The sequence below is a fragment of the Cnephaeus nilssonii genome, assembly GCF_951640355.1.
Source record: "Cnephaeus nilssonii genome assembly, chromosome: X".
In the NCBI taxonomy this organism is placed as follows: domain Eukaryota; kingdom Metazoa; phylum Chordata; class Mammalia; order Chiroptera; family Vespertilionidae; genus Cnephaeus; species Cnephaeus nilssonii.
Window position 1 is genome coordinate 48,565,572 of NC_137071.1, and position 25,336 is coordinate 48,590,907.

The window sequence follows — 25,336 nt, forward strand, 5'->3', positions numbered from 1 at the left end:
GATCCAAGAGCCAGTGTACCCAGTGGTCAGAGAGGGACCATCCAGATTACAACTCCTCAGATCCATAAGGAACACACTCAGGGGGAAAACTCAGTGAGCACAAAAGCCCCACTGCAACAAGTCTTGCCTCATAAGGGTGTTTCAAGTACAGAAGTTCTCCCATTGTAGACACAGCTGATCCTCACAGCCAATTGGCCTGAAGGTCAATTCTTCCCAGTGATACCAACAACAATTAAGGCTTAACTACAATAAGACTGTGCACACAGCCCACAAAGGGGTGCTCCAAGAGTGCCCACCTCAGGTAACTGGGGAGGCTGAGCCACTGGGCCCTATAGGACACCTAGCACACAAAGCAATCAACACAGGGAAGCAGCCAAAATGCGGAGACAAAGAAACAGGTCACAAATGAAAGAAATGGAGGCTACAGAGTTCAAAACCATGGTTATAAGGTTTTTCAAGAAGTTCCTAGAAACCGCCGATAAATTTAGTGAGACCCTCGAGGATATGAAAACGAACCAACTAGAAATTAAGCATATACTGACTGAAATAAAGAATAATATACAGAGATCCAACAGCAGACTAGAGGATCGCAAGAATCAAGTCAAAGATTTGAAATACAAAGAAGCAAAAAACAACCAATCAGAAAAGCAAAAAGAAAAAAGAATCCAAAAATATGAAGATAGTGTAAGGAGCCTCTGGGACAACTTCAAGCGTACCAACATCAGAATTATGGGGGTGCCAGAAGAAGAGAAAGAGAAAGATATTGAAAACCTATTTGAAGAAATAATGACAGAAAACTTCCCCCACCTGGTGAGAGAAATACACTTACAAGTCCAGGAATCGCACAGAATCCCAAACAAAAGGAATCCAAAGAGGACTTCACCAAGGCACATCATAATTAAAATGCCAAGAGCAAAAGACAAAGATAGAATCTTAAAGGCAGCAAGAGGAAAACAGTTAGTTACCTACAAGGGAGTACCCATACGACTGTCAGCTGATTTCTCAACAGATACTATACAGGACAGAAGGGAGTGGCAAGAAATATTCAAAGTGATGAATAGCAAGAACCTACAAGCAAGATTACTCTACCCAGCAAAGCTATCATTCAGAATTGAAGGTCAGATAAAGAGCTTCACAGACAACAAAAAGCAGTATTATATGAAATGCTAAAGGGTATTCTTTAAGAAGAAGAAGAAGAAGAAAACGGTAAAGATAAAAATTATGAACAACAAAGTGACAACAAATACATATCTATCAACAAGTGAATCTAAAAATCAAGTGAATAAAAAATCTGATGAACAGAATAAACTGGTAAATATAATAGAATCAGGGGCATAGAAAGGGAGTAGACTGACAATCCTCAGGGGGAAAGGGATGTGGGGGGTGCAGGAAGACACTGGACAAAAATCATACACCTATAGATGAGGACAGTGGGGGGGGGGGTGTAAGGGCATGGGGTGGGGTTGGAACCAGGTGAAGGGAGCTATGGGGGGAAAAAGGGAACAACTGTAATAATCTGAACAATAAAGATTTATTTTTAAAAAGATAGTAAGAATAAAAAAGGATATAGAAACCATAAAAAATCAGACATGAAAAATATACTAGAAGGAATCAATATTAGGTCAAATAAAGCAGAAGATCAAGTCGGTTCTATGAAAGATAAGGTAACAGAAAACACCCAATCACAGCAGCAGAAAGAAAAATAAATAATGAGGATACTTTAAGGAACCTCTGGGAAAATATGAGTGTAACAACATCTGTATCATAGGGGTACCAGAAGAAGAGAGACAGCAAGGAATTTAAAATCTGTTTGAAGAAATAATGATGGAAAACTTCCTTAACTTGTTGAAGGAAAAAGATACACAAGTCCAGTAAGTGCAGAGAGTAGCAGATGAACCAAAACAGTTGCACACTAAAATACATCATAATTAAAATGGCAAAGGTTGAAGACAAAGAGACAATCTTAAAAGTAGCAACAGAAATACAGTTGTTACTGACAATAAAGCTCCCATAAGACTCTCAGGTGATTTCTGAATAGAAACATTTCAGGCCAGAAGGGATTGGGATGAAATACTCAAATTGATGATAAGAAGGACCTACAACCAAGGCTACATGAACCAGCAAAGCTATCATTTAAAGATGAAATAAAGAGCTTCCCACAGAAGAAAAAGTTAAACGAGTTCATTACCACCAAACCAGTATTACAAGAAATGCTAAAGGTTTTCTTTAAGAAGAAAGGGGGAAAAAAGAACATAATTATAAAGAATAAAATGACAATAAGTATGTACTTATTAATAGTCACTTTACTAGTAAATGTAAATGGCTTAAGTGTTCCAAGCAAAAGGTATAAGGTAGCCAAATGGATAAGAAAACAAGACCCATATATACATGCTACAAGAGAACCAACTCAGAACAAAAGACACACACAGACTAAAAGTAAATGGATGAGGAGGGGAGGAATCAAGATGGTGGCATAGGTAAATGCCTATACTTACTGCCTCCCACAACCATATCAAAATTACAGAACAACTATCATCCAGAACCGTGGGAAAGCTGGCTGAGTGGAAGTACTACAACTAGAGAGGTAAAGAAAAAAAGCGCATTGAGACTGGTAGGATGTGCGGAGGTACGGAACAAGCTGGTCCTGCACCCAGATGTGCCGCTTTTTTAATTGGGAGGGAGATCGCCTCTGCATAGGCCGCCTGGAGGAGCAAGGAGTCCCAGCCCCACACCAGAACTCCAGTCCAGGGTTACAGAGCTGGGGAAAGAAGTCGCTATGGGCACTAAGAACTACGGACTGTAAAAACAAGTGCGGATTGGGGCTGAGTGACACACACGCTGCTAGAGACCCAGCTGCACCTCTTAAAAGGCCGGCACTGTGAACTGAATTTACAATCTCCCACATGCTCTGAGCTCTAGTGCCGGGTGAGGCTCTGGGGGACCCAGACAGATATGGGGAGAAACGGGAATGTGTGGCATCGGAACAGGAACATGAGGGCGGCTTTTTTCCAGACGGAGGTGCTCGCAGCAGTCATCGTTCCCATGCTGAGACTTTCCTGGTGCAGGGCTGACTGGCAGACATTTCTGTTCGCTCCACCCTGGAGATTCCCTGAGACTTCCCCCCCACCCAATTTACAACCCCACCTAAGCTGTGCACAGCGGCTTTTGCATATGAATGGCCTGTCCTTTTTTCAGCTTAAAACCAGTCAAACAAGCTGCAGCTAAGTCAGGGAGCCCAAAACCTATCAATAAAAGGCCCAAGGCTGGCACCAGCACCAGCCTGCCTTGCTTCACAGCTTGGCCTAGTCTGGGCACTTCCAAACCCAATACAAAGAGGATGAATCTGAAGATCTCTCTGTAGTTCCTGCTGGGTGGCCCCAGGCAGTGGCTGACTTTGCACCTCCTTGGATATCTAAGAGCCAGTGCACCCAGTGGTCAGTGTGAGACCATAACAGATTATTACTCTTCACATCCATAAGTGACACACTCAAGGGGCAGACTCAGTGAGCACCAAAGCCCCACTGAAGCAATTCCTGCCCCATAAAGGTGTCTCCTGCACAGCAGCTCTTCAATTGTAGACAGAGCTGGCCCTCACAGCCAATTGGCCTGGAGGTCAATTCCTCCCAGTGATACCAACAGCAATCAAGACTCAACTACAACAAGACTGTGCACACAGTCCATAAAGGGGTACACCAAGAGCGTCCACCTCAGGTGATTGGGGAGGCTGAGACACTGGGCCCTATAGGACACCTACTACACGAGGCCACTCTATCAATTCAAGGAGACTTAGCAGCTACTCAATACACAGAAACAAACACAGGGAAGCAGCCAAAATGCAGAGACAAAGAAACGTGTCACAAATGAAAGAAATGGATGAAAGCAAAATACTGCATATAGAGTTCAAAACCACAGTTATAAGGTTACTCAAGAATCTTCTAGAAACCTCTGAGAAACTTAATGAGACCTTCAAGGGTCTTAGTGAGAATGCCAAAAAAAAAAAAAATGGAAAAGGACCAGTCAGAAATTAAGCATACACTGACTGAAATAAAGAATAATATACAAGGATTCAAGAATAGACTAGAGGATCCCAAGAACAAGGAAGCAAAACACACCCAACCAGAAGAGCAAAAAGAAAAAAGAATCCAAAAATATGAAGATAGTGTAAGGAGCCTCTGGGACAACTTCAAGCATACCAACATCTGAATCATGGGGTGTAGAAGAAGAGAGAGAGCAAGATATTGAAAACCTATTTGAAGAAATAATGACAGAAACTTCCCCTACCTGGTGAAAGAAATAGACTTACAAGTTCAGGAAGTGCAGAGAACCCCAAACAAAAGGAATCCAAAGAGGATCACACCAAGACACATCATAACTAAAATGCCAAGGGCAAAAGACAAAGAGAATCTTGAAAGCAGCAAGAAAAAAACAGTTACCTACAAGGGAGTACCCATACGACTGTCAGCTGATTTCTCAACAGAAACTATGCAGGCCAGAAGGGAGTGGCAAGAAATATTCAAAGTGATGAATAGCAAGAACCTACAACCAAGATTACTCTGCCCAGCAAAGCTATCATTTAGAATTGAAGGTCAGATAAAGAGCTTCACAGACAACAAAAAGCTGAAGGAGTTCATCACTGCCAAACCAGTATTATATGAAATGCTGAAAGGTATTCTTTAAGAGGAAGAAGAAGAAAAAGGTAAAGATAAAAATTATGAACAACAAAGTGACAAACAAATATATATATATATATATATATATATATATATATATATATATATATACATCAACAAGTGAATTTAAAAATTAAATGAATAAAAAATCTGATAAACAGAATAAACTGGTGAATGTAACAGAATCAGGGGCATGAAAAGGGAGCAGACTGACAATTCTTGGGGCAAAGAGGGTGTGGGGTTGCGGGAAGAGACTGGACAAAAATCTTATATGCATATTTGCAGTAACTATGGACACAGACAATAGGGTGGCAAGGGCCTGGGGTGGGGTGGAAACTGGGTGGAGGGGAGCTATGAGTGAAAAAAGAGGAACATCTGTAATAATAATAATCTCAACAATAAAGATTTTTTAAAAAGTAAATGGATGAGAAAAGAAATATCATGCAAATGGAAATGAAGAAAAGCTTGTGTAGTAAAACTTACATCAGACAAAACATACTTTAAAACAAAGGATATAATAAGAGACAAAGGAAAGCATCACTTAATGATGAAGGGATCAATCCAACAAAAGAATATAAGCCTTATAAACATTTATGTACACAACACAGGAGTACCTAAATATTTAAAGCAAGTCTTGATGGACAGAAAGGGAAAGATTTATAGTAATACAGTCATAGTAGGGAATTTTAGTATCACTTGAAAGATCTTCCAGACATAAAATCAAGAAGGAAACAGCTGTCTTAAATAAAACAGAAAACAGATAAATTAAATTGATATTTTCAGAGCATTTCACCCCAAAGCAGCAGAATATACATTATTTTCAAGTTCATATGGAATATTTTCTAGTATAGACCACATATTAGGATACAAAGTAAGTCAAAATAAATTTACAGAGGTTGAAATCATATCAAGCATCTTTTCAGATCACAATGGTATGAAACTAAAATAAATAACAAGAATAAAAACTGAAAAACACACAAACACACTGAGGCTAAATAACATGTTACTAAACAATGAATGGGTTAACAATGAGATCAAGGAACAAACCAAAAGATACCTTGAGACAAATGAAATTGAGAACACAGCAACCCCAAAACCATGGACACAGTGAAAGCATTCCTAAGAGAGAAATTCATAGCCTTACAGACCTAGCTCAAGAAGCAAGAAAAATCTGAAATGAACAATTTAACTTTACACCCAAAGGAATTAGAAAAATAACAACAAAGCCCAAAGTAAGGAGAAGAAAGGAAATTATATAGATCAGAGCAGAAATAAACAAAATAGAGTCTACAAAAATAATACAAAAGATCAATGAAACCAAATGCTGGTAGTCTGAAAAGATAAACAAGATAGATGAACTTTTAACCAGACTCATCAAGAAAAGAAGAGAAAGGACCCAAATAACATCAGAAATGAAAAAGGAGAAGTAAAAACTGACACCACAGAAATATAAAGGACTGTAATAAAATATTACAAACTATTATATGCCAACAGATCAGACAATCTGGAAGAAATAGATATATTCTTAGAAAAATATCCTAGAAACATACAATTTTCCAAAACTGAATCAGGAAGATTCAGAGAATCTGAATTACAACTAATGAAATTAAAGCAGTAATGAAACTCCAAACAAACAAAAGTCCTGGACAGGATGCCTTCACAGGTGAATTTTAGCAAATGTTCTAAAAAGAATTAACACCTATCCTTCTCAAAATATTCCAAAAAACTCAACAGAAGGGAAGACTCACAAACTCATTTCACAAGGCCAGTAGTATCACAACTCTAAAACCAGATAAGGACACTACAAAGAAAGAAAATTACAGTCCAATGTCACTGATGAACACAGATGCTAAAATATTCAATAAAATATTAGCAAACAGAATCCAGCAATACATTAAAAAGATCATACACTATAATCAAATGAAGGATTTTGAAGAATAAAAACCACAAGATCACCCAGCCAGTGTGGCAAAGTGGTTGAGCACTGACACATGAACCAAGAGGTCACAAGTTCAATTCCTGGTCAGGGCATATGTCTAGGTTGTGGGCTTGATCCCCAGTAGAGGTATGCAGGAGGCAGCCAATGCATGATGTTTCTCTTCCATCGATGTTTCTATATCTCCTTTGTTCTCTCTTTAAAAATCAATAAAAACCTTTTGAAAAACCACATGATCATATCAATAAATGCAGAAAGAGCATTTGATAAAATCCAGCACCCATTTATGATAAAAAAAAAACAACTCTCAGCAAAGTGGGAATAGAGGGAACATATCTCAACATAATAAAGACCATATAATACAAACCCACAGTCAACATTATACTCAATGGACAAAAACTACAAGTGTTCCCCTTAAGATTGGGAACAGAAAAAGACACTGTAAGAAAAGAAAAATATAGGCTAATATTCCTGATGAACATAGATGTAAAAATCCTCAACAAAATATTAGCAAACCAAATTCAACAGCATATTAAAAGGATCATATATCATGATTAAGTGAGATTCATTCATGGGATACAAAGATGGTTAAAAATACAAAAATCACTAATTTTTATATATCACATTAACAAGAATAAAGGATAAAAACCAGAGGATCATCAAGAGATGCAGAAAAATTATTAGAAAATTTTAACACATCCTATCTAATAAAGAGGGAATATGCTAATTGTAACACCCTCACAAAGATGGTGGTGCCCACAGCCAATAAGAAGGGAATATGCTAATTGACTGCCATGCCCTCAAAGATGGTGGCTCCCACAGCCACAAGATGGTGGCACCCAGACCCCTCAGCCCTGCAGAGGCGGCAGGTGCACGGCATGGCCGGGCCTGCCCCCAGGCAGGTCTGGCCGCTCTGCACGCCTGCCTCTGGAGTCCCCCAGTCCCCTCAGCCCCCCAGCTGCCCAGGGCTAGCCAGAGGCGTAGGCAAGCCTCAGATGGCAGCTGCCCAGCCACCCAGGGCCTTCCGAGGCTCAGGTAACCAGGGCCAGCTGAGGCTTGCACTGCCAGCAGTGGCAGCAGCAGAGGTGTGATGAGGCGTCACCTTCCCCTGATTACCAGGTCACCTCCCGCCCCTGAGGGCTCCCAGACTGTGAGAGGGAGCATTCTGGGCTGAGGGACACCACCCCCTCTAGTGCATGAATTTTCATGCACCAGGCCTCTAGTTTTCACAATAAAAACACTTAACAAGCTAAGAAAAGAAGGAAAATACCTCAACATAATAAAAGCCATATATGAAAAACCCACAGTGAACATCATACTCAATGGTGAAAGGCTGAAGCATTTCCTTTAAGATCAAGAACAAGTTGAGGATGCCTGCTTTAGCCACTTCTTTTCAACACAGTACTGGAAGTCCTAGCCAGAGAAATTAGGCAAGGAAAAGAAATAAAAGTATCCATCCAAATTGGAAAGGAAGAAGCAAAATGATCTCTGTTATATATGTGATACTAGAGGCCTGATGCACGGATTTGTGCACCGGTGGGGTCCTACAGCCTGGCCTGTGCCCTCTTGCAATCTAGGATGTAGTAGTGCACAAAGCAGCAGGCAGCCAGGGAGGAGCCCAAGCCTGAGCCAGGGCCTGGCACAGCACAGCTCCCGATCATCCCAGCCCCACTGTGCCTGCCACCGCTGCTGCTCAGTAGGCTCACTGACATTCTACTATCGTCTCCACATGCCCATCCTAGGGCAATACCAGTCAGTCCTGATGCCAGTCCCGATGGGGGAGGGGCACGCAGGAGGAGTGTCCACAGGAGAGGCTTGCACTGCCACAGCGGAGCTTGCCAGCAGTGAGCCCAGCTTCTGGCGCCTATCGGTTAGCTGAGTAGCGCTCCCACTATGGGAGTGCACTGACCAACAGAGAGCAGCTCCTGTGTTGAGCGTCAGCCCCCTGGTAGTCAGTGTGCATCACAGCGACCAGTCAAATGGTCACTTAGGCTTTTATATATATAGATTATATATAGAAAACCTTTATCCTATCTAATAAAAGAGAAACATGCAAATTGACCGTACATCCGCTACACCCACAAGCCATGCCCACCAGCCAATCAGTAGCGAGTATGCAAATTAACCGAACAAACATGGCGGCGGCCACAGAGCTGGAGCAAGCAGGAGGCTTGGGTTGCCCCCGGCGATGGAGGAAGCCAAGCTTCCCGCCTGCCCTGGCCGGCCCTGGCCTCCGCTCAAGGCTACAAAGTTTCAATTATAGAAGATAAATAAATCCCAACAAAAATGGCAGCAGCCATGGAGCTGGAGAGAGCAGGAGGCTTGGATTGCCCCTGGCAATAGAGGAAGCCAAGCTTCCCGCCCGCCTTGGCTGGCCCTGGCCTCTGCTCAAGGCTACAAAGTTTCACTTATAGAAGATAAATAAATCCCAGATACCAGGGCCTCCACTTGGGTCGCCAGGGGGCGTGGCTGGCCTGCAAACCACCACAGGCCCCCTGTCCAGGCAACCCCACGCCCCAAGGGAACCCCCACCCTGATCCAGGACACCCTTCAGGGCAAACCAGCTGGCCCTCACCCGTGCACCAGGCCTCTATCCTATCCTACCTTATAAAAGAGAAACATGCAAATTGACCGCACCTTTGCTATGCCCACAGCCAATCAGAGTGAACAAGATGATGGTTAATTTGTATATGCGGGCGCTGAGCGGCCTGGGTCCAGGAAACATCCTCCGGACCCAGGCCGCTCCTAGCCTGTAGGCCCGTGCTTAGGTCCTGAGCGGCAGGGGTCCCAGAACACCCCCTGGCCACTCGAAGCCTCTGGGTATAGGCGTCAAGCCACCTGTCAGATGTTCCCGCCCCGCCCCCAGCGGCTTGCAAAGGCTCCCGCCCAAGGCGGCAGTTTGGGGCCACGACCCCAGCCAGGCGCCCAGGACCAGGGGCTGGCTGCTGGCCTCTGGGGTGTGCTGAGACCCTAGAGGCCACTTCTGTGTGCTGTTCAGGGTCCCTGCAAGCCCCGAGCCTGAGGCCCATGGTCAGGCTGGCTGCTGGCCTTGGGGCGTTTGGAGACGGGGATGTTCCCACCCCGCCCCGGAGGCTTTCCAAGCTCCAGCACCAAGTGGCGGTTTGTGTCCACGCCCCCAGTCTAGCGCCCCCCACAGGGGGATGGCTGCTGGCCTCTGGGATGTTCAGAGACCCAGGCAGCCACCACCGGGTGGCAGGGACACGCCCCTAGCCCAGTGGACACAACCCAGGGGCTGCATGAGCTGCAGAGGATACACCTTTTAAAAAAAATGTTTATTGATTTTTTTTTTTTACAGAGAAGAGGGGAGAGGGATAGACAGTCGGAAATATCAATGAGAGAGAAACATCCATTAGCTGCCTCCTGCACACTCCCCACTGGGGATATGCCTCCAACCAAGGTACATGCCCTTAACAGGAATCAAACCTGGGACCCTTCAGTCTGCAGGCCCATGGTCTATCCACTGAGCCAAACCAGTTTGAGAGTAAATACCTTTTCTGACAACTCATTTGCTAAGCTCCCTATAGGCCACCACTTGCAGTGTTCTTGGTAATTTGGGTTATAAGAATCCAAGAAAGTGATCTAGGGTTTTTCCACCACACTCTTGAAGAAAAAAAATGAAGGTCCCTTGAGGGGTCCCAGATTGGAGAGACTGCAGGCTGGGCTGAGGGACAACACCCCTCCCTGCCCCCCACCCCGCCGTGCACGAATTTTGTGCACCGGGCCTCTAGTCTAATAAAAGAGTAATATGCAAATTGACCATCACTCTCAACACACAAGATGGCTGCCCTCATGCGGTCAAAGATGGCTGCCTCCATGTGGACACAAGATGTCCACTACAAGATGGCCAGCAGGGGAGGGCAGTTGGGAGGGACCAGGCCTGCAAGGGAGGGCAGTTGTGGGTGATCAGGCCAGCAGGGGAGGGCAGTTAGGGGTGACCAGGCCTGCAGGGGAGGGCAGTTAGGGGTTCCCAGGCCTTCAGAAGAGGGCAGTTATGGGTGACCAGGCCTGCAGGGGAGGGCAGTTAGGGGCAATAAGATTGGCAGGGGAGCAGTTAGGCATCAATCAGGCTGGCAAGGGAGTGGTTAGGGGGTGATCAGGCTGGCAGGCAGAAGCGGTTAGGGGCAATCAGAAAGGCTGGCAGGTGAGCAGTTGGGAGCCAGCAGTCCCGGATTGTGAGAGGGATGTCCTACTGGGATCGGGCCTAAACGGGCAGTCGGACATCCCTCAAGGGGTCCCAGATTGGAGAGGGTGCAGGCTGGGCTGAGGGACACACACTCCCATGCACAAATTTTGTGCACCGGGCCTCTAATATATATATATAATATATATATAAAGATTTCACACAAAATATTAAAACTAATAAATGAATTCAGCAAAGTAGCAGGATACAAAGTCAACATGCAAAAATCAGTTGCATTGCTATAAACTAACAAACCATCTGAAAAGAAAATTAAGAAAACAATTCCATTTATAATAGCATCAAAAGAATACTTAGGAATTAATTTAACCAAAGAGGTGAAAGACTTATACAATGAAAACATAAGACATTTATAATGCAGACATTCCATTCCAGACTGAAGGATTGGAAGAGTTAAAATTGTTAAAATATCAATACTACCCAAAGTGATCTAGGGATTTCATGCAATGCCTATCAAAATTCCAATGTTGTTGTTGTTGTTTTTGTAGAAATAGAAAAAATCATCCTAAAATTTATATGGAATTTCAAGGGACTCTGAATAGCCAAAATGATTCTGAAAAAGAACAAAGCTGGAGGACTCACACTTATCTGATTTCAAAACTTATTACAAAGGTACAGTAATAAAGACAATGTGATACAGAGACAAACAGACATACAAAGCAATGAAATAGAGAACCCAGAAATAAACTCTTGGCATATATGGTGAAATGATTTTCGACAAGAATATCGAGACCATCCAATGGGAAAAGACAGTCTTCCCAACAAATAATGCTAGGAAAACAGGATATCACATGCAAATGAATGAAGCTGGACCTTTACCACATACAAAACTTAACTCAAAATTATCTATGACCTAAATCTAAAACCTAAAACTGTAAAAAGCCTAGAAGAAAACAAAGGGGTAAATCTTCATGATATCAAATTTGGCAATGATTTCTTAGATATGACACCAAAAGAACAGGAAACAAAAGAAAAAATAGACAAATTGGATTTCATTTAAAAAATTTTAAATGTGCATCAGATGACAATATCAACAAAGTAAAAAGGCAACTCACACTGTTAGAGAAAATATTTGCAAATCATATATATGGTAAGGGATTAATATCCAGGGTACATAGAGAACTCCTAAACTCAACAATAAGAAAGTGAATAACCCAATTAAAAAATGGACAGAGAACTTGAATAGGCATTTCTCCAAAGTAGATATACAAAAAGCAAAAAATCACCTGAAAAGATGGCCAACATCACTAGTCATTAGAGAAATGTAAATCAAAACTACATGTGATACCACTTCACACCCATTATGATGTAAGATAAACATACAGAAAACAAGAGTTGGCAAGGAGGTGGAGAAATTGAAACTACTGTACACTGTTGGTAAGAATGTAAAATGGTACATTCACTGTGAAAACAGTATAACAGTTCCTCAAAAATTAATAATAGAATCATTATGTTTCCAGCAAATTCCACTTCTGAGTATATATCCACCAAAGTTGAAAGCAGGGTCTCAAAGAAATATTTCTACACTCATATTCATAGCAGCATAACTCACAATAGCTAAAATTTGCAAGTTTTATTTTCCATCAGTGGTTGAATAGATAAGAAAAATGTGGCATATACATACAATGGAATATTCTTCAGCCTTAAAAAGGAAGGAAATTCTAAAAACATGGATAAAACTTAAGGTCATTCTGCTAAGTGAAATAAGTCAGTCACAAAGCACAAATACTGCATGATTCCACTTATATGAAATACCTTGAGTAGTCAAATTCATAGAGGCAGAACGTAGAATTGTAGTTGCCAGGGCTGATAGGAGGGGGAATTAAAAGTTATTGTTTAATTGATAAACAGTTTCAAATTTGCAAGAAGTGAAGAGTTCTGGAAACAGATTGTGCTGATGGCTGCTGAATACAAATGTACTTAATACCACTAAGGTATATATTTAATGATTAACATGATAAATTTTATGCTGTGTATTTTAACACACACACACACACACAAAAACACTAGAAAAAAGTTTTATTGGAAAATAGCCTCACACACGTATTTGTCTATGGCTGCTTTTGTACTATAATGACAGAGTTGAGGAGTTGCGACAGAAACTGTGGCCCACAAACCTAAAATATATACTATCTTGACCTTTAAGAAAAAGTCTGTCACTATGAATTAGATGAAGACAGGTGGCATGTCTACAAAGTCTAAAGATGAGATGAACTAAGAGGAGTAGTTAATACATTGCATGATAGAACTGAAATTCACAAAGATCAGAACAACTAAAAAAGATAAGCTGGAAAAAAAAAACTCAGGTTGAAACTTAATAGCTTAAAATTATGTGTGAGATAACAAAAAAATATATTTGACTCTACCCCCAGCTCCTAGGACAGACCTCCTAAAACGCTTGTAATTTCCTAAGTGATAACACTAGGAACATCGCCTGTTCTAATATTTGGAATATTTGTTTTTTTTTTTACCCCATCCTAAAACCCTTGTAAATTCTGAAGTGATAAGAGCACTAGAAGCATTTTTTTTATATTGAGGTGACTCTGGGTGGACTCCTGATGGCTCCTGGATGGGGGCTAGTCACCATAAAAAACAAGGCATAATTAGAAGCTGGGAATTTTCAGTTCTACCCCCACATCCTCCAGAGAGAAGAACTGGAAATCCTATCTAATAATAGAGTAATATGCAAATTATCACTCCGCTACACTCACAAGCCACGCCCACCATCCACGCCCACCATCCAATCAGAGTGATTATGCAATTAAACTGAAAACATGGCGGCAGCCCCGCCAACCAGCCTCTCTCGATCTCTGGGAGTGGGAGAAGTCAGGCGTCAGCGCCTGAGGCTGGCTGCAGCCACAGAGACCAAGAAGTTGCCTGCCTGGTGATCTCAGGCCTCAGCCAACTGGAGAAGCGGTTCACCACACGTCCTGGGGGAGACAAGAAACCAGGTGCCAGTGCCTGAGGCTGGCTGCAGCCCAGGAGATGAAGAAGCCGCCTGCCCTGTGACCCCAGGCTGCAGCCAGCAGCAGAAACCTCAGGTCTACCTGCCCCACCTCCTGGGGGAGACTGAGAAACCGGGCCTCAGCGCCTGAGGCTGGCTGCGACCTGGGAGATGAAGAAGCCGCCTGCCCCGTGATCCCAAGCCGCAGCCAGCTGGAGAAGCCGCCCTCCCCACGTCCTGGGGGAGACAAGAAACCGGGTGCCAGCACCTGAGGTTGGATGCGATCTGGGAGACGAAGAAGCCGCCTGCCCTATGATCCCAGGCTACAGCCAGCTGGAGAAGCCGCCCACCCCATGTCCACCCGCCCCACGTCCTGGGGGAGATGGAGAAACTGGGCCCCAGTACCTGAGGCTGGCTGCAGCCCGGGAGATGGAGAAGCCGCCCACCCTGCAGTCCTGGGCACCAGTACCTGCAGCTGGCTGTGGCCTGGGAGACAGAGAAGCCACCCACCCTGCAGTGCTGGGCACCAGTAACTGCGGCTGGCTGTGGCCTGGGAGACAGAGAAGCCGCCCACCCTGCGGTCCAGGTGCCAGCACCTGCAGCTGGCTACAGCCTGGTAGATGGAGAAGCTGCCCACCCTGCAGTCCCGGGCACCAGCACCTGTGGCTGGCTGTGGCCTGGGAGACAAAGAAGCCACCCACCCTGCAGTCCTGGGCGCCAGCACTTGCAGCTGCAGCACACCATCCCTTGAGGCTTCAGTCAGCCTGGGCGCCTATGGCTGACCAGAGGGAGAGAAGCCCGCATCCTAGGTGCCTGTGGTCCGCTGGAGGAGGGAATCCTGGGTACCAGGTGCGGGCCGAGGCAGAGGTGGTTAGGGGCAATCAAGCCAGCAGGGAAGCAGTTAGGGACAATCAGGCTGGTAGGCAGAAGCAGTTAGGGGCAATCAGGCATGCAGGTGAGCTGTTAGGAGCCAGCAGTTCTGAATTGTGAGAGGGATGTCCAACTGCTGGTTATCCCATGAGGGGTCCCAGATTGGAGAGGGTGCAGGCCAGACTGAGGGACACCCTCCCCGCTGCCCCCCGTGCACGAATTTCGTGCACTGGGCCTCTAGTGGAATTAATAATTGCTCATGCCTATATGAGGAAGCCTCCATAAATCCCAATAGTAAGGGGTTCAGAGAGCTTCCAGGCTGGTGAACATATTTACACCAGGACTATGCACCCCAATTCCATGAGGACAGAAGCTCCTGCATTTGGAACCCTCCCAGACCTCACCCTATGTATCTCTTCATCTGGCTGTTCGTTTGTATCCTTTGTTATATACTAGTACATACCTTTAATAAGCTGGTACACTTGTTTCCCTTAGTTCCCTGAGCCTCTTGAGCAAATTAATCAAACCCAAGGAGAGGTTGGTGTATAGCCAGTTCGTCAGAAACCTAGGCTTGCAGCTGGTGTCTGGTGTGTGTGTGTGTGTGTGTGTGTGTGTGTGTGTGTGTGTGTGTGTGTGTGTAGGGGCAGTACTGTGGGACTGAACCCTTAACCCATGGTTCTGGCGCTATGTATAGGCAGACAGTGTCAGAATTGAATCAAATTATAGAATACCCAGTTGGTGTCACAGAGAATTGCGTGGTTTTGGGGAAAACCTCCACATGTTTAGTGACCAGAAGTGAAATGTTTTGTGCAGTAGTAAAGGAGACTCACAGGGAAGAAATGTGTATATAGGAGAAAAACACACAGTAGGGAAGAACTAGGTTTTTCCCTACAACAGGAGGGAGAAACTGAAGTTTTTCCTTTTAGTACTTTAAGGTATTGGGTACATTATTCAACCATAAAAGTAGATGTGGAATTTAGGGATTAGAAGCAACTGATACTGCAAAGATCTAGTTTTGTAAGCCCAATTAATAATGTGATGTGGCTGCCAGAAAAAAAGCTAATTTGAACATTGGCTGCATTAGAAGAAACAGGATCTAGAACAGTGCTGCACAGTAGAACTTCCAGTGATAATGGAAACATTCTCTATCTGAGCTGTCCAACAAGGTAGCCATTAGCCACAAGTGGATACTGAGACTTGATATATATAGTGTGACTAAGGGACTAAATTTTCTATTCTGTTCAATTTTAATTCATTTACATTTAAATAGCTATGTGTGGATAACTGCTACCATATTGGGCAGTGCACGTTTATAATACTTAAAACATGAAAGGCATATATTATTGGTTAGATCTGAAGAACTGTGTTCATTTCTAGCTACCATACTTACAAAAACTGGAAGTGAAATCCAGGAAATGAGCTTATTAGGAATACTGTTAGAATGAACTGGGGAAGAGCTATCAAGTAAATGATTTAGATGGTATCATATGGCAGAACTAGTAGCCTTAAAATGACTGGAAAATATGTATAAATTCTATATGAGGAAGAATTTTGTGTTCCAGCTTTGTAAAAATATAATAATGGTAATCCTCTCTTCCACAGGTTTTCCAAAAGAGGCTCAATGACTTTTCATCCAAGAAGTCATGTACAGGTAGGAGAATGGTCTACAACAATGGTTGCCAAGCTATAGCCTGCAGACCAAATTCAGTCATCAGTTTTTATAAATAAAGTTTTATTGAAACACAGCCACTTTCATTCATTTACAGTTTGTTTATAGCTGCTTTTACACTACAATAGCAGATTAATTGTGACAGACTTTATGGCTGACCAGCCTAAAATATAATATTTACTACCTGGCTCTTTAGAGAAAATGCTTACTGATCCCTGGTCTAAAATAGTGGTTCTCAGAACGGCCTGGGCCTGTTGGAATAATGTAGGCCCTGGCCTCTTTATTTTTATCAAGTTCCCTAGTGATTAGATTTTTAACAGCTTTATTGAGATATAATTCACATACCATACAATTCATCCATTTAAAGTATACAATTCAGGCCCTGGCCAGGTAACTCAGTTAGTTTGAGCATCATCCCAATGCACCAAGGTTGTGAGTTCAATCCCAGTTCAGGGCACATACAAGAATTAACCAATGAATGCACAAATAAGTGGAATAACAAATCAATGTCTCTCTCTCTCTCTCTCTCTCTCTCTCTCTCTCTCTCTCTCCCTCCCTCCCTCCCTCCCCCCTCTTCTTCTTTCTTCTCTATCTCTCTCTCAAATCAATGAAACAAAAAATATATATACAATTCAACGACTTTTAGTATATCCACAGAGTTGTGCAACCACCACCCAATTTCAGAACATTTTCATCAAACCAACAAGAAACCCTATACCCATTAGCAGTCACTCCCTATTTTCCCCATCTCTCACAGCCCTAGGCAACCACTAATCTACTTTGTGTCTCTATAAATGTGCTATTCTAAACATATCATATAAATGAAATGACAACATGTGGTCTTTGTAGCCAGCTTCTTTAGCTTAGCATAATGTTTTTAAGGTTCATCCATATTATAACATGTATCAGTACTCTGTTTCTTTTTATAAAAGTCAAATAGTACTCCATGGTGTGAGTGTATCACATTTTGTTTATCTATTCAATTAGTTAATAGACATTTTGGTTGATTCCACATTTTAGTATTAAGAATTCTACATTTTAATATTAAAAAGAATGCTGCTATGAGCATTCCTATTTGTATGGACATATGTTTAACTCAAGCGTGGAATAACTGGGTCAATGGTAGATAAATCTCTAATTCTGACTGTTTCCAAAGCTGCTGCACCATTTTACATTCCTACCAGCAGTTTATGAGGGTTACAATTTTTCCATATAATCTGGGTATGTGCCCTGACCTGGATGGGATGACACTCCAACCAGCTGAGCCACACCAACCAGGGCTTATCTGTCTTTTTTATTCTAGCCATCCTAGTGAGTGTGGTTTCTCATTGTGGTTTTGATTTGCATTTCCCTGATGGCTAATGATGTTGAGCATATTTTTAAGTGCTTATTCCCCAGTAATTCTGATGCACACTGATGTTTGAGAACCACTAAGAGGTCTATAAGTAATTTAAGGTTCCTTTTAACATTAATGATCCCATGAAGATAGTGCCAGAGAGTTATATCACTTGCATAACTATACTTGCTCATATCTTCCTGTTCCACCTGACACTAACCTGCAGGTTAACCTAGTCTAACTCCTATTTTATAAAGTCATGATTATCTTACTCCTTTTTCATTTTATTTTTAAAGTTTTAAATATAAATTTTAAAATTAACATGACTATTGATTTTTTAAATCATTAAACAAGCAATTCCATCTTCTAATTTGATCAGCACAATGGCAAATATTGTTTTCTGTGAGTATGTATGGAGAGAGATAGATAGATAGATAGATAGATAGATAGATAGATAGATAGATATAGATTTAGATATAGATTCAATACGTGTTCATGGAAATCTTAGAAAAATTTTAATCTTTAGAGAAAAGAAAATCAATTATTCTGTACCTTTCATTATCCATCAGCAGTTTAGCAATGCTCAGACAGATGTCTAAAGACATGTCAAGATGTAGTATTTCTATGCAAGCTAACAAAGAGAAAAAAGAAATAATCATGTCAGTTTCATTTATGAGGAAGCTTAGCTATTTTCAATAATTTTTCTCTGTTCAAAATCTACTTTCCAAATATTTTCCATGTATCATGTTTTACCTAAAATTTATCAAAATCTTTTAATGAAGTAATAATATACAATGCTAGAGAAAATGTAGTGAAACAGGCACTCTTAAATGACAAAGTAACCTTTTGAAAAGCAATTTGGCAATACTATATGCTAAGAACACAGTGGTTAAGAGCTTGAGATGTGAAGTCAGAAAGACCTATATTTGAAATAACTTGTCACCTGTGTGGCCATAGGCAAGTTACATAGATTTTCCACACCTTAGTTTTGTCATCTGTAAAATGGGGATTATATCACCACCAATCTTGGTTGTGATTGAGAGGGTTACATGAGATAATATATGTAAATTACATAGCAAAGCACCTAGCACTAGTAAGCATTCAATAAATAAATGACAGCTGTAGCCTGGCAAGTGTGGTTCAGTGGTCAACCTATGAACCCTGAGGTCATGATTCGATTCCTGTTCAGGGCACATGCCCAGGTTGCAGGCTTAATCCCCAGTGGGGGGCATGCCAGAGGCAGCCAATCAATGATTCTCTCTCATCTTTGATGTTGCTATCTCTCTCACTTGCTCTCCCTGCCTCTCTGAGATCAATAAAAATATTTTTTAAAAATAAATGACTGCCACTATTATTATTTCTTATACCTCAGAAATTGTATTTCTGAAAAGTCATCTGATATAAATATGGGAAAATGCTTATTAACAAAGATATTAAAAGCAGTGCAGATTATAACAACAATAAAAAGAAAATATATTCTGAGTGTGCACTGTAAAGCCAGGAACTATGTGCTTGGTGCTAGCCAACAGCGGACAAAATACAAAATCCCTGCTGTTAAGGAGCTTATATTCCAGTAGATGGTGGACTATGGATATTTTTAGTATTTACCAAAAACTTCCTTTAGGTATGTGCCACCTTTCCATAATAAAAAATTGTGTATTTTTAAATTTTGTTTTCTATAACAAAAAATACCAGTAAAATTCTAATGCCAGCACTTAGGTTGACCATGTTAAGAGTAAAATACTTTCACTAGCAAAGAAATGAACAGAAAATAAAAATCCAAGTTTCATACATTCTCTCAATAAAACAAAATAAAAGATAACTTTATTATTTTAAACTATGGAAAACTTAAGAGTCAGGGAATTCTCCTAATTTGTACTCTGAAATTGTAACTTCATTCGTCTGAATATCAACAGTATCTAGATTGAGTTAAGTAAAACAATCTGGGAATAAAGAATAATTTCACTTTAAACTCTGTTTCTTATCTACATTTTGATAAAAACTGTAATGGGGAAATCTAGTCCAAAATTAATCAACTTCACAACTGGGTGACTCCAATAATCTCTCTGGTCTTCCCACACTGCATTAGTTTGAGTAAGCCTATTCCTTTAATTCGTTAGTTGGTTTGTTTATTCCCTTAGTGCAAACAAAGTAGAGTTGTCTTCCTGGTTCCTAATATTTTTCAACCTGTGTATACTGAGATGAAAACCTAGAGATATAGAATGCTCTGTACATTTCAGCTTCTGAGGTCTCTTAGTGATTGGTTAATGTTCTAGAGGTCACAGAAAGTTTCAGCAGTACCACATTAGCACTAAAGTTAGAGCTACTTCCAAATATGATTGTTGGCCTACTTATTACAAATTGTTACTTATTGGATAATAAGTTATTATACCAACATAATTTTATTTTTTAATCTTTTTATTGATGTCAGAGAGGATGAGAGAGGGAAAGAGAGATAGTGTGGTATTGTACCCCGAATCTTACAAAGGACACCTCAAGAAGTCAAATTATGGAGTCATTTATTAAAGGCCGGCGGCATACGAGGGGCAAAAGCTCCAGATCTCGCAGCCCTGAAAAGCTCGCCACATCTGGCTTATATGCAGAATATCACAAAGGTATCTATTACATCTTTGGGCTTGGAATGAGGAACCTGGTTTGCACAAAGCAGTTACAGAAGCAAAATTGAGCAAGTTAATTATCTATAGTTTTGGGTCTATGGATCACTGAATCAACAGAAACACATTATCTGGGGCCACCGAGGCAATTTAGAATAATTGTGCTGTCCAGATTCCGGGACCACTGAGTCAACCAGAATGCATTATCTGTAGCTACTGAGGCTGATTCTGGGACCACTGAGTCAACCGAAACTCATTATCTGTAGCTACTGAGACAATTTAGGGTAATTGAGCTGTTCTGGTTCCCAGAAGAATGTGTTTTGATAACCAGTGAGATCCCAATCAATGGGATATTCAAACCACCATCAATGGAGTATTCAATCGATTGGGACAGCATACATAAGTTCAGAAAATCAAAATAACTTTTCTATTGTTTTAGCAAAGCAAATAATTACAGAAGCCAAACAGCAGGGTTAAAATATTAAACAGCAATTTTTACCCAAGCATGATTGCCACCATGCTTCATACAAACATCAATGATGAGAGAGAACCATTGATCAGCTGCCTCCTGCACACCCCACACTGGGGATCGAGCCAGCAACCTGAGCATGTATCCTGACCGGGAATCAAATTGTGACCTCCTGATTCGACTCTGAATCACTGAGCCACTCCAGCTGGGCCTAACATAATTTTATATAGTAAAATTAATGCAGCTCTATAATACAACTATATTTTTACATAGTAAAAAAATAAAGCATGTATGCATTAAAAGAATTTAGAATAAGTTATTTTTATGACTAAACATAATTGAAATACTGTTAAAGGGCCAGTGTACATAAAGAGATTTGTTCCCCTCATTTAATACTCTATAGTAGCTAAAATCTATATAGTAGTAATAACAATGATAATAACTACAATAATAATTATTATTTCATACTAAGTATACACTAGGTATGGCGCTAAATGTTCTATATACATTTTCACATAGGATTCTCAAAACAACACAATGAAGTAGACAGTATTATTATATCACTTTCAAAGATGAAGAAATTAAGTAACTTGCCAAAAGACCCACAGCTATATATCAGGATGTTTACTTTGTGATGTGTATAGTCTAGTCCCCTGAGAATTTTGAAAAACGAATAACAATGTTTATACAAGTAATTATAAAAATCACAACATTACAAAGTCTTTTCAATCAATAGGTAATCTTTCTTCAAGGTAGTAGACAACTTAAGAAGGGTTGGGCAGTTGCAATTCTCTGTTAGACTAAAAGAAAACTGATGGCTTTTATTCAGCTCTTTTTTACTACCTATTAAATTTGCTACTGTTCTCTCCTTTCTCTTTTTCTTCTCCCTTTCTTATGTGATCATTTTTCTACTCAATCACCATCAAATTATACTACAAAATATCTTATAGTCAACAAATTGGTGGTTAAATTTAAGAACTGCACTTCACACAGAGGTGATACCTTCAAGGAGTTCTTCATTAGCTGTTTCGCCCTTCAAGAGGATTTTTATCTTCAAGAAAAGCCCAGCTGGGTTGAAATGTTCCTATTTTAAAGAAATCACAATTACATTAAAACTGTGGAATATAAAAGACCATTTTCAAGTAATTGCCTGTTTTATTCAACCACAGCAGGATGACTCATGATAAAAGGAAATCAAAACTATAAAAGATCAGATCATAACATCCAGTATATCCCTAGGGATATTTTCTGATATTTTATTCAATCTAAATGAAATGATATGAGGAAAAGAACATGTAAACATTTCCACTGAGTGGCAAGCATTTAAATGGCAAGGTCAATACTTAAACTGTATGAATATAAGGCCATAGTCTTGTCTTGGTAAACAAAACCCAAAAAATCAATTATAATTGGATGTGGTTTCTGTGAGATTTTAATAATAGATACAGTACTCTGCAAACAATGGTTGAATGAAATAGGAAACATATTGTCTTTCCTATAGAATATGCCTGTCATATTTACCATTCATAACCATGAACTCTGAATGGTTTTTCCAAGTCCTGTTAGCTGGCCTTAAGCCATTTGTGGTCTCTAGCCTGGTTCCACTTTTTCCTGACAGGGTACATCTTTAAATAGCTGGCTAAGATTAAAAGTGCAATGTAGGCCCACAGAATAGAACTTTTCTCAATACAAAGTCAATTATCCTCTACATGAACCTCATACTCATCAAACTGAAAATGATTATAGCTATTCATGTGTGAGATGCCTTAAGTATGGAAAGTTAGAGAAAGTAAGCACTGGTATTAAAAGGTTTTGCAAATATAAATGACAGTAATACAAAGAATAAAGTTGTACATTTTTAATCTATTCCATTACTACCTTTCCTAACAGGCATGTTGAAATATGTCTTAGGCTCAATTACCACTTACCTTTGATGTACAGGTTGTCCAGATTTTGATAGGATCTGTTTTCTTTTAGTCTATGATACTCACACAAGTTACATTATTTTTTTCCTTTATTTCCTTTACCAAACAACTCCAGAGAATAGACAATACTTTGCTTTTATTGTATCATCATTTATGCACTTCCATAATCATTTGCACTATAGTATCCATCCTTACTGTCTCTTGAAACTAAGCTTTCAAAATTCACAAGTAATCTCTTTGTGTTATTTGTAATTTTTCTCCCTGTCATTTCTCACACTTCTTCCTTAAGTTTCTGTTTGCTTTGTTTTCGTTTTCTTTTTTACCAAACAGTTATTGGAAAACAGGATCCAGGAATAACAAATTTGCAAGGCAAGTACTGTGAATATTGTTTTGCAGATGAGGAAGCTGAGGCCCCTATGGAGTAACTTACCCAGAGTCATACAGTTGCAAAGTAGTAGGGCTGAAATTTGAATTCAGATCTCTCTGACTCTAGAGGCCATAATCTTTCCACTATAATATGCTGCATCCCTTGAAGCTCTTTCTACCCTTAGCCTGCCTATTATCATGCTGTCCAGTTCTCCTGCAAGCTCTAAAGAGTACTTTTCCATTTTTTTTACTGTGAAGTATATCATATACACACACACCATTATAGAAAATCTATCTTACAGAATAATAAAACAAACACCCATGTACTCACTACATAAGTTAAGAAACAGAACACTCAGCACATTAGAGGCCTCCAATGTACACGTGCCCATTTGTATCCTCTTCACTTACCCACAGATAAACTATCTTGACTTTTGTGCAGCAATTCCCTTGCTCCTCTTTATATTGTTTAGTTTTACCTGCATTTTAACTTCATTCAAACAGAATCATAATGTATACAAATTCTTCTGTGACTTGCTTCTTCATTCAATGTCATGATTTTAAGATTCATTTATGTGGATGCATGAAAGTAATCTATTTGTTTTCATTACTCTATAGTGTGGTCCTCAGAGCATATTGCTCTCATCAACATCACCTGAAAACTTGTTAAAAATGCAGACCCCACCCAAACCTATTGAATCAAAAATTCTGACGAAGAGGCCCAGCAAATAAAGTTATGTGTGGGTGGTTTTAGAAAAATGTATAAAATCATTATTATTGATTTGTATTATGAAAAGTTTCCATTTCAACATAAATTCTAGTACCTATTTAATAAGGTAGTAAATAAGGAAATTATGTTTTAATAGACTATCTGGTTAATATTTATGAATGCTAAAGTTTGAGAATGACTACTCTATACAGTATTACACTGTATGACAATTTATTTACCTGGCCTACTTTGGACACTTGAGTTGCTTTCAACTCAACTGCTATTATGAACAATTTTGGCATCAGCTTTCTGTACATTTCTCTTAGTATACAAATGCAAGAACTTTTTTTCCAAAATATATATCTAGGAGTGAAGTTGCTGGGTGATTCAACTTTATCAAGGAATGTTAAACTGTTATTCAAAGTAGTTGTATCAATACTCAAAAAGCTAGGAATAGAAGGGAAACTTCCTCAACCTAATAAAGGGCATTTAAAATATCCCACAACTAACACCGTGCCATAATGGTGAAATACCAAAAAGCTTTCCACCTATGATCAGGAACAAGAAAAAAATGTTCGTTCTTGCCACTTCTATTCAACATTAGAATAGACATTCTCACCAGGGCAATTAGGGAAGAAAAAGAGATAAAAGGCATCCAGATTGGAAGGAAAAAGTAAAACTATCTCCTCTATTTGCAGATGAAATGATCTTGCATTTAGAAAGTCCTAAGGAATCCAATAAAAACCTATTACAGCTAAAAAAAATTTCAGCAGCAAAGTTGCAACATCAATATTTTGTTTATTTTATTTTATTTGTTAATCCTCACCACAATATTTTTCCATTGATTTTTAGAGAGAGTGAAAAGGAGAGAGGGAGGAGGAGGAAGAGGGGGGGGAGGGGGAAGGAGAGAGAGAGAGGGAGGAGGAAAGGAAGGGGGAGGGGAGAGGGAGAAATATCAATGTGAGAGATACACATCGATTGGTTGCCACCTGCATGCACCCCCAACCAGGGCCAGGGATCAAACCTGAGACCCTTCAGTGCACAGGATGACACTCTAACCACTAAACAACACCAGCCAGGGTGCAACATCAATATTTTAAAAAATCAACTGTATTTCTAAATACTACCAATTAACCATTCACAAGTGAAGTTAAGAAAATAATTCCATTTATAATAGCATCTAAAAGAATAAAATACAGTGAAATCTTGGTTCTCGATTTTAATTTGAAAACCGAATCATTTTTTTCCATTATAAATAATGTAAATTGCCCAGCCACAGTAGCTCAGTGGATTGAGGATCATCCCTTGCACCGGTTTATTTTCCGGTCAGGGCACATGCCCAAGTGTGGGCTCGATCCCCAGTGGGTGGCTTGCGGGAGGAAGCCAACTGATATTTCTCTCTCATTGATGTTTCTATCTCTCTCTCCCTCTCCCTTTCTCTCTCTAAAAAAAATCAATAAAAGCATATTAAAAATAAATAAAATTATTTCATTTTAATCATTCTTATATACAGTATATATCTAATGTATTATCCTATATAATATTATATAATATCTTATATAAGAGCTAATATGCTAATTAGACTGGATGGCGGCAGAACAACCTTCT

General features: G+C 40.3%; 1 protein-coding gene across 1 annotated transcript in view; it reads right to left on the reverse strand.

Moving 5' to 3' along the window:
* Positions 1-25,336, reverse strand: part of TEX11 (testis expressed 11) — a gene marked incomplete at both ends in the record, with an annotated part of 446,038 nt that overhangs the window by 245,779 nt on the left and 174,923 nt on the right. Inside the window, 2 exons of the mRNA XM_079764448.1 lie at positions 18,197-18,275; positions 21,731-21,812. Of these exons, the coding sequence (XP_079620574.1) occupies positions 18,197-18,275; positions 21,731-21,812 (161 nt within the window). The remainder of the gene's footprint in view (positions 1-18,196; positions 18,276-21,730; positions 21,813-25,336) is intronic.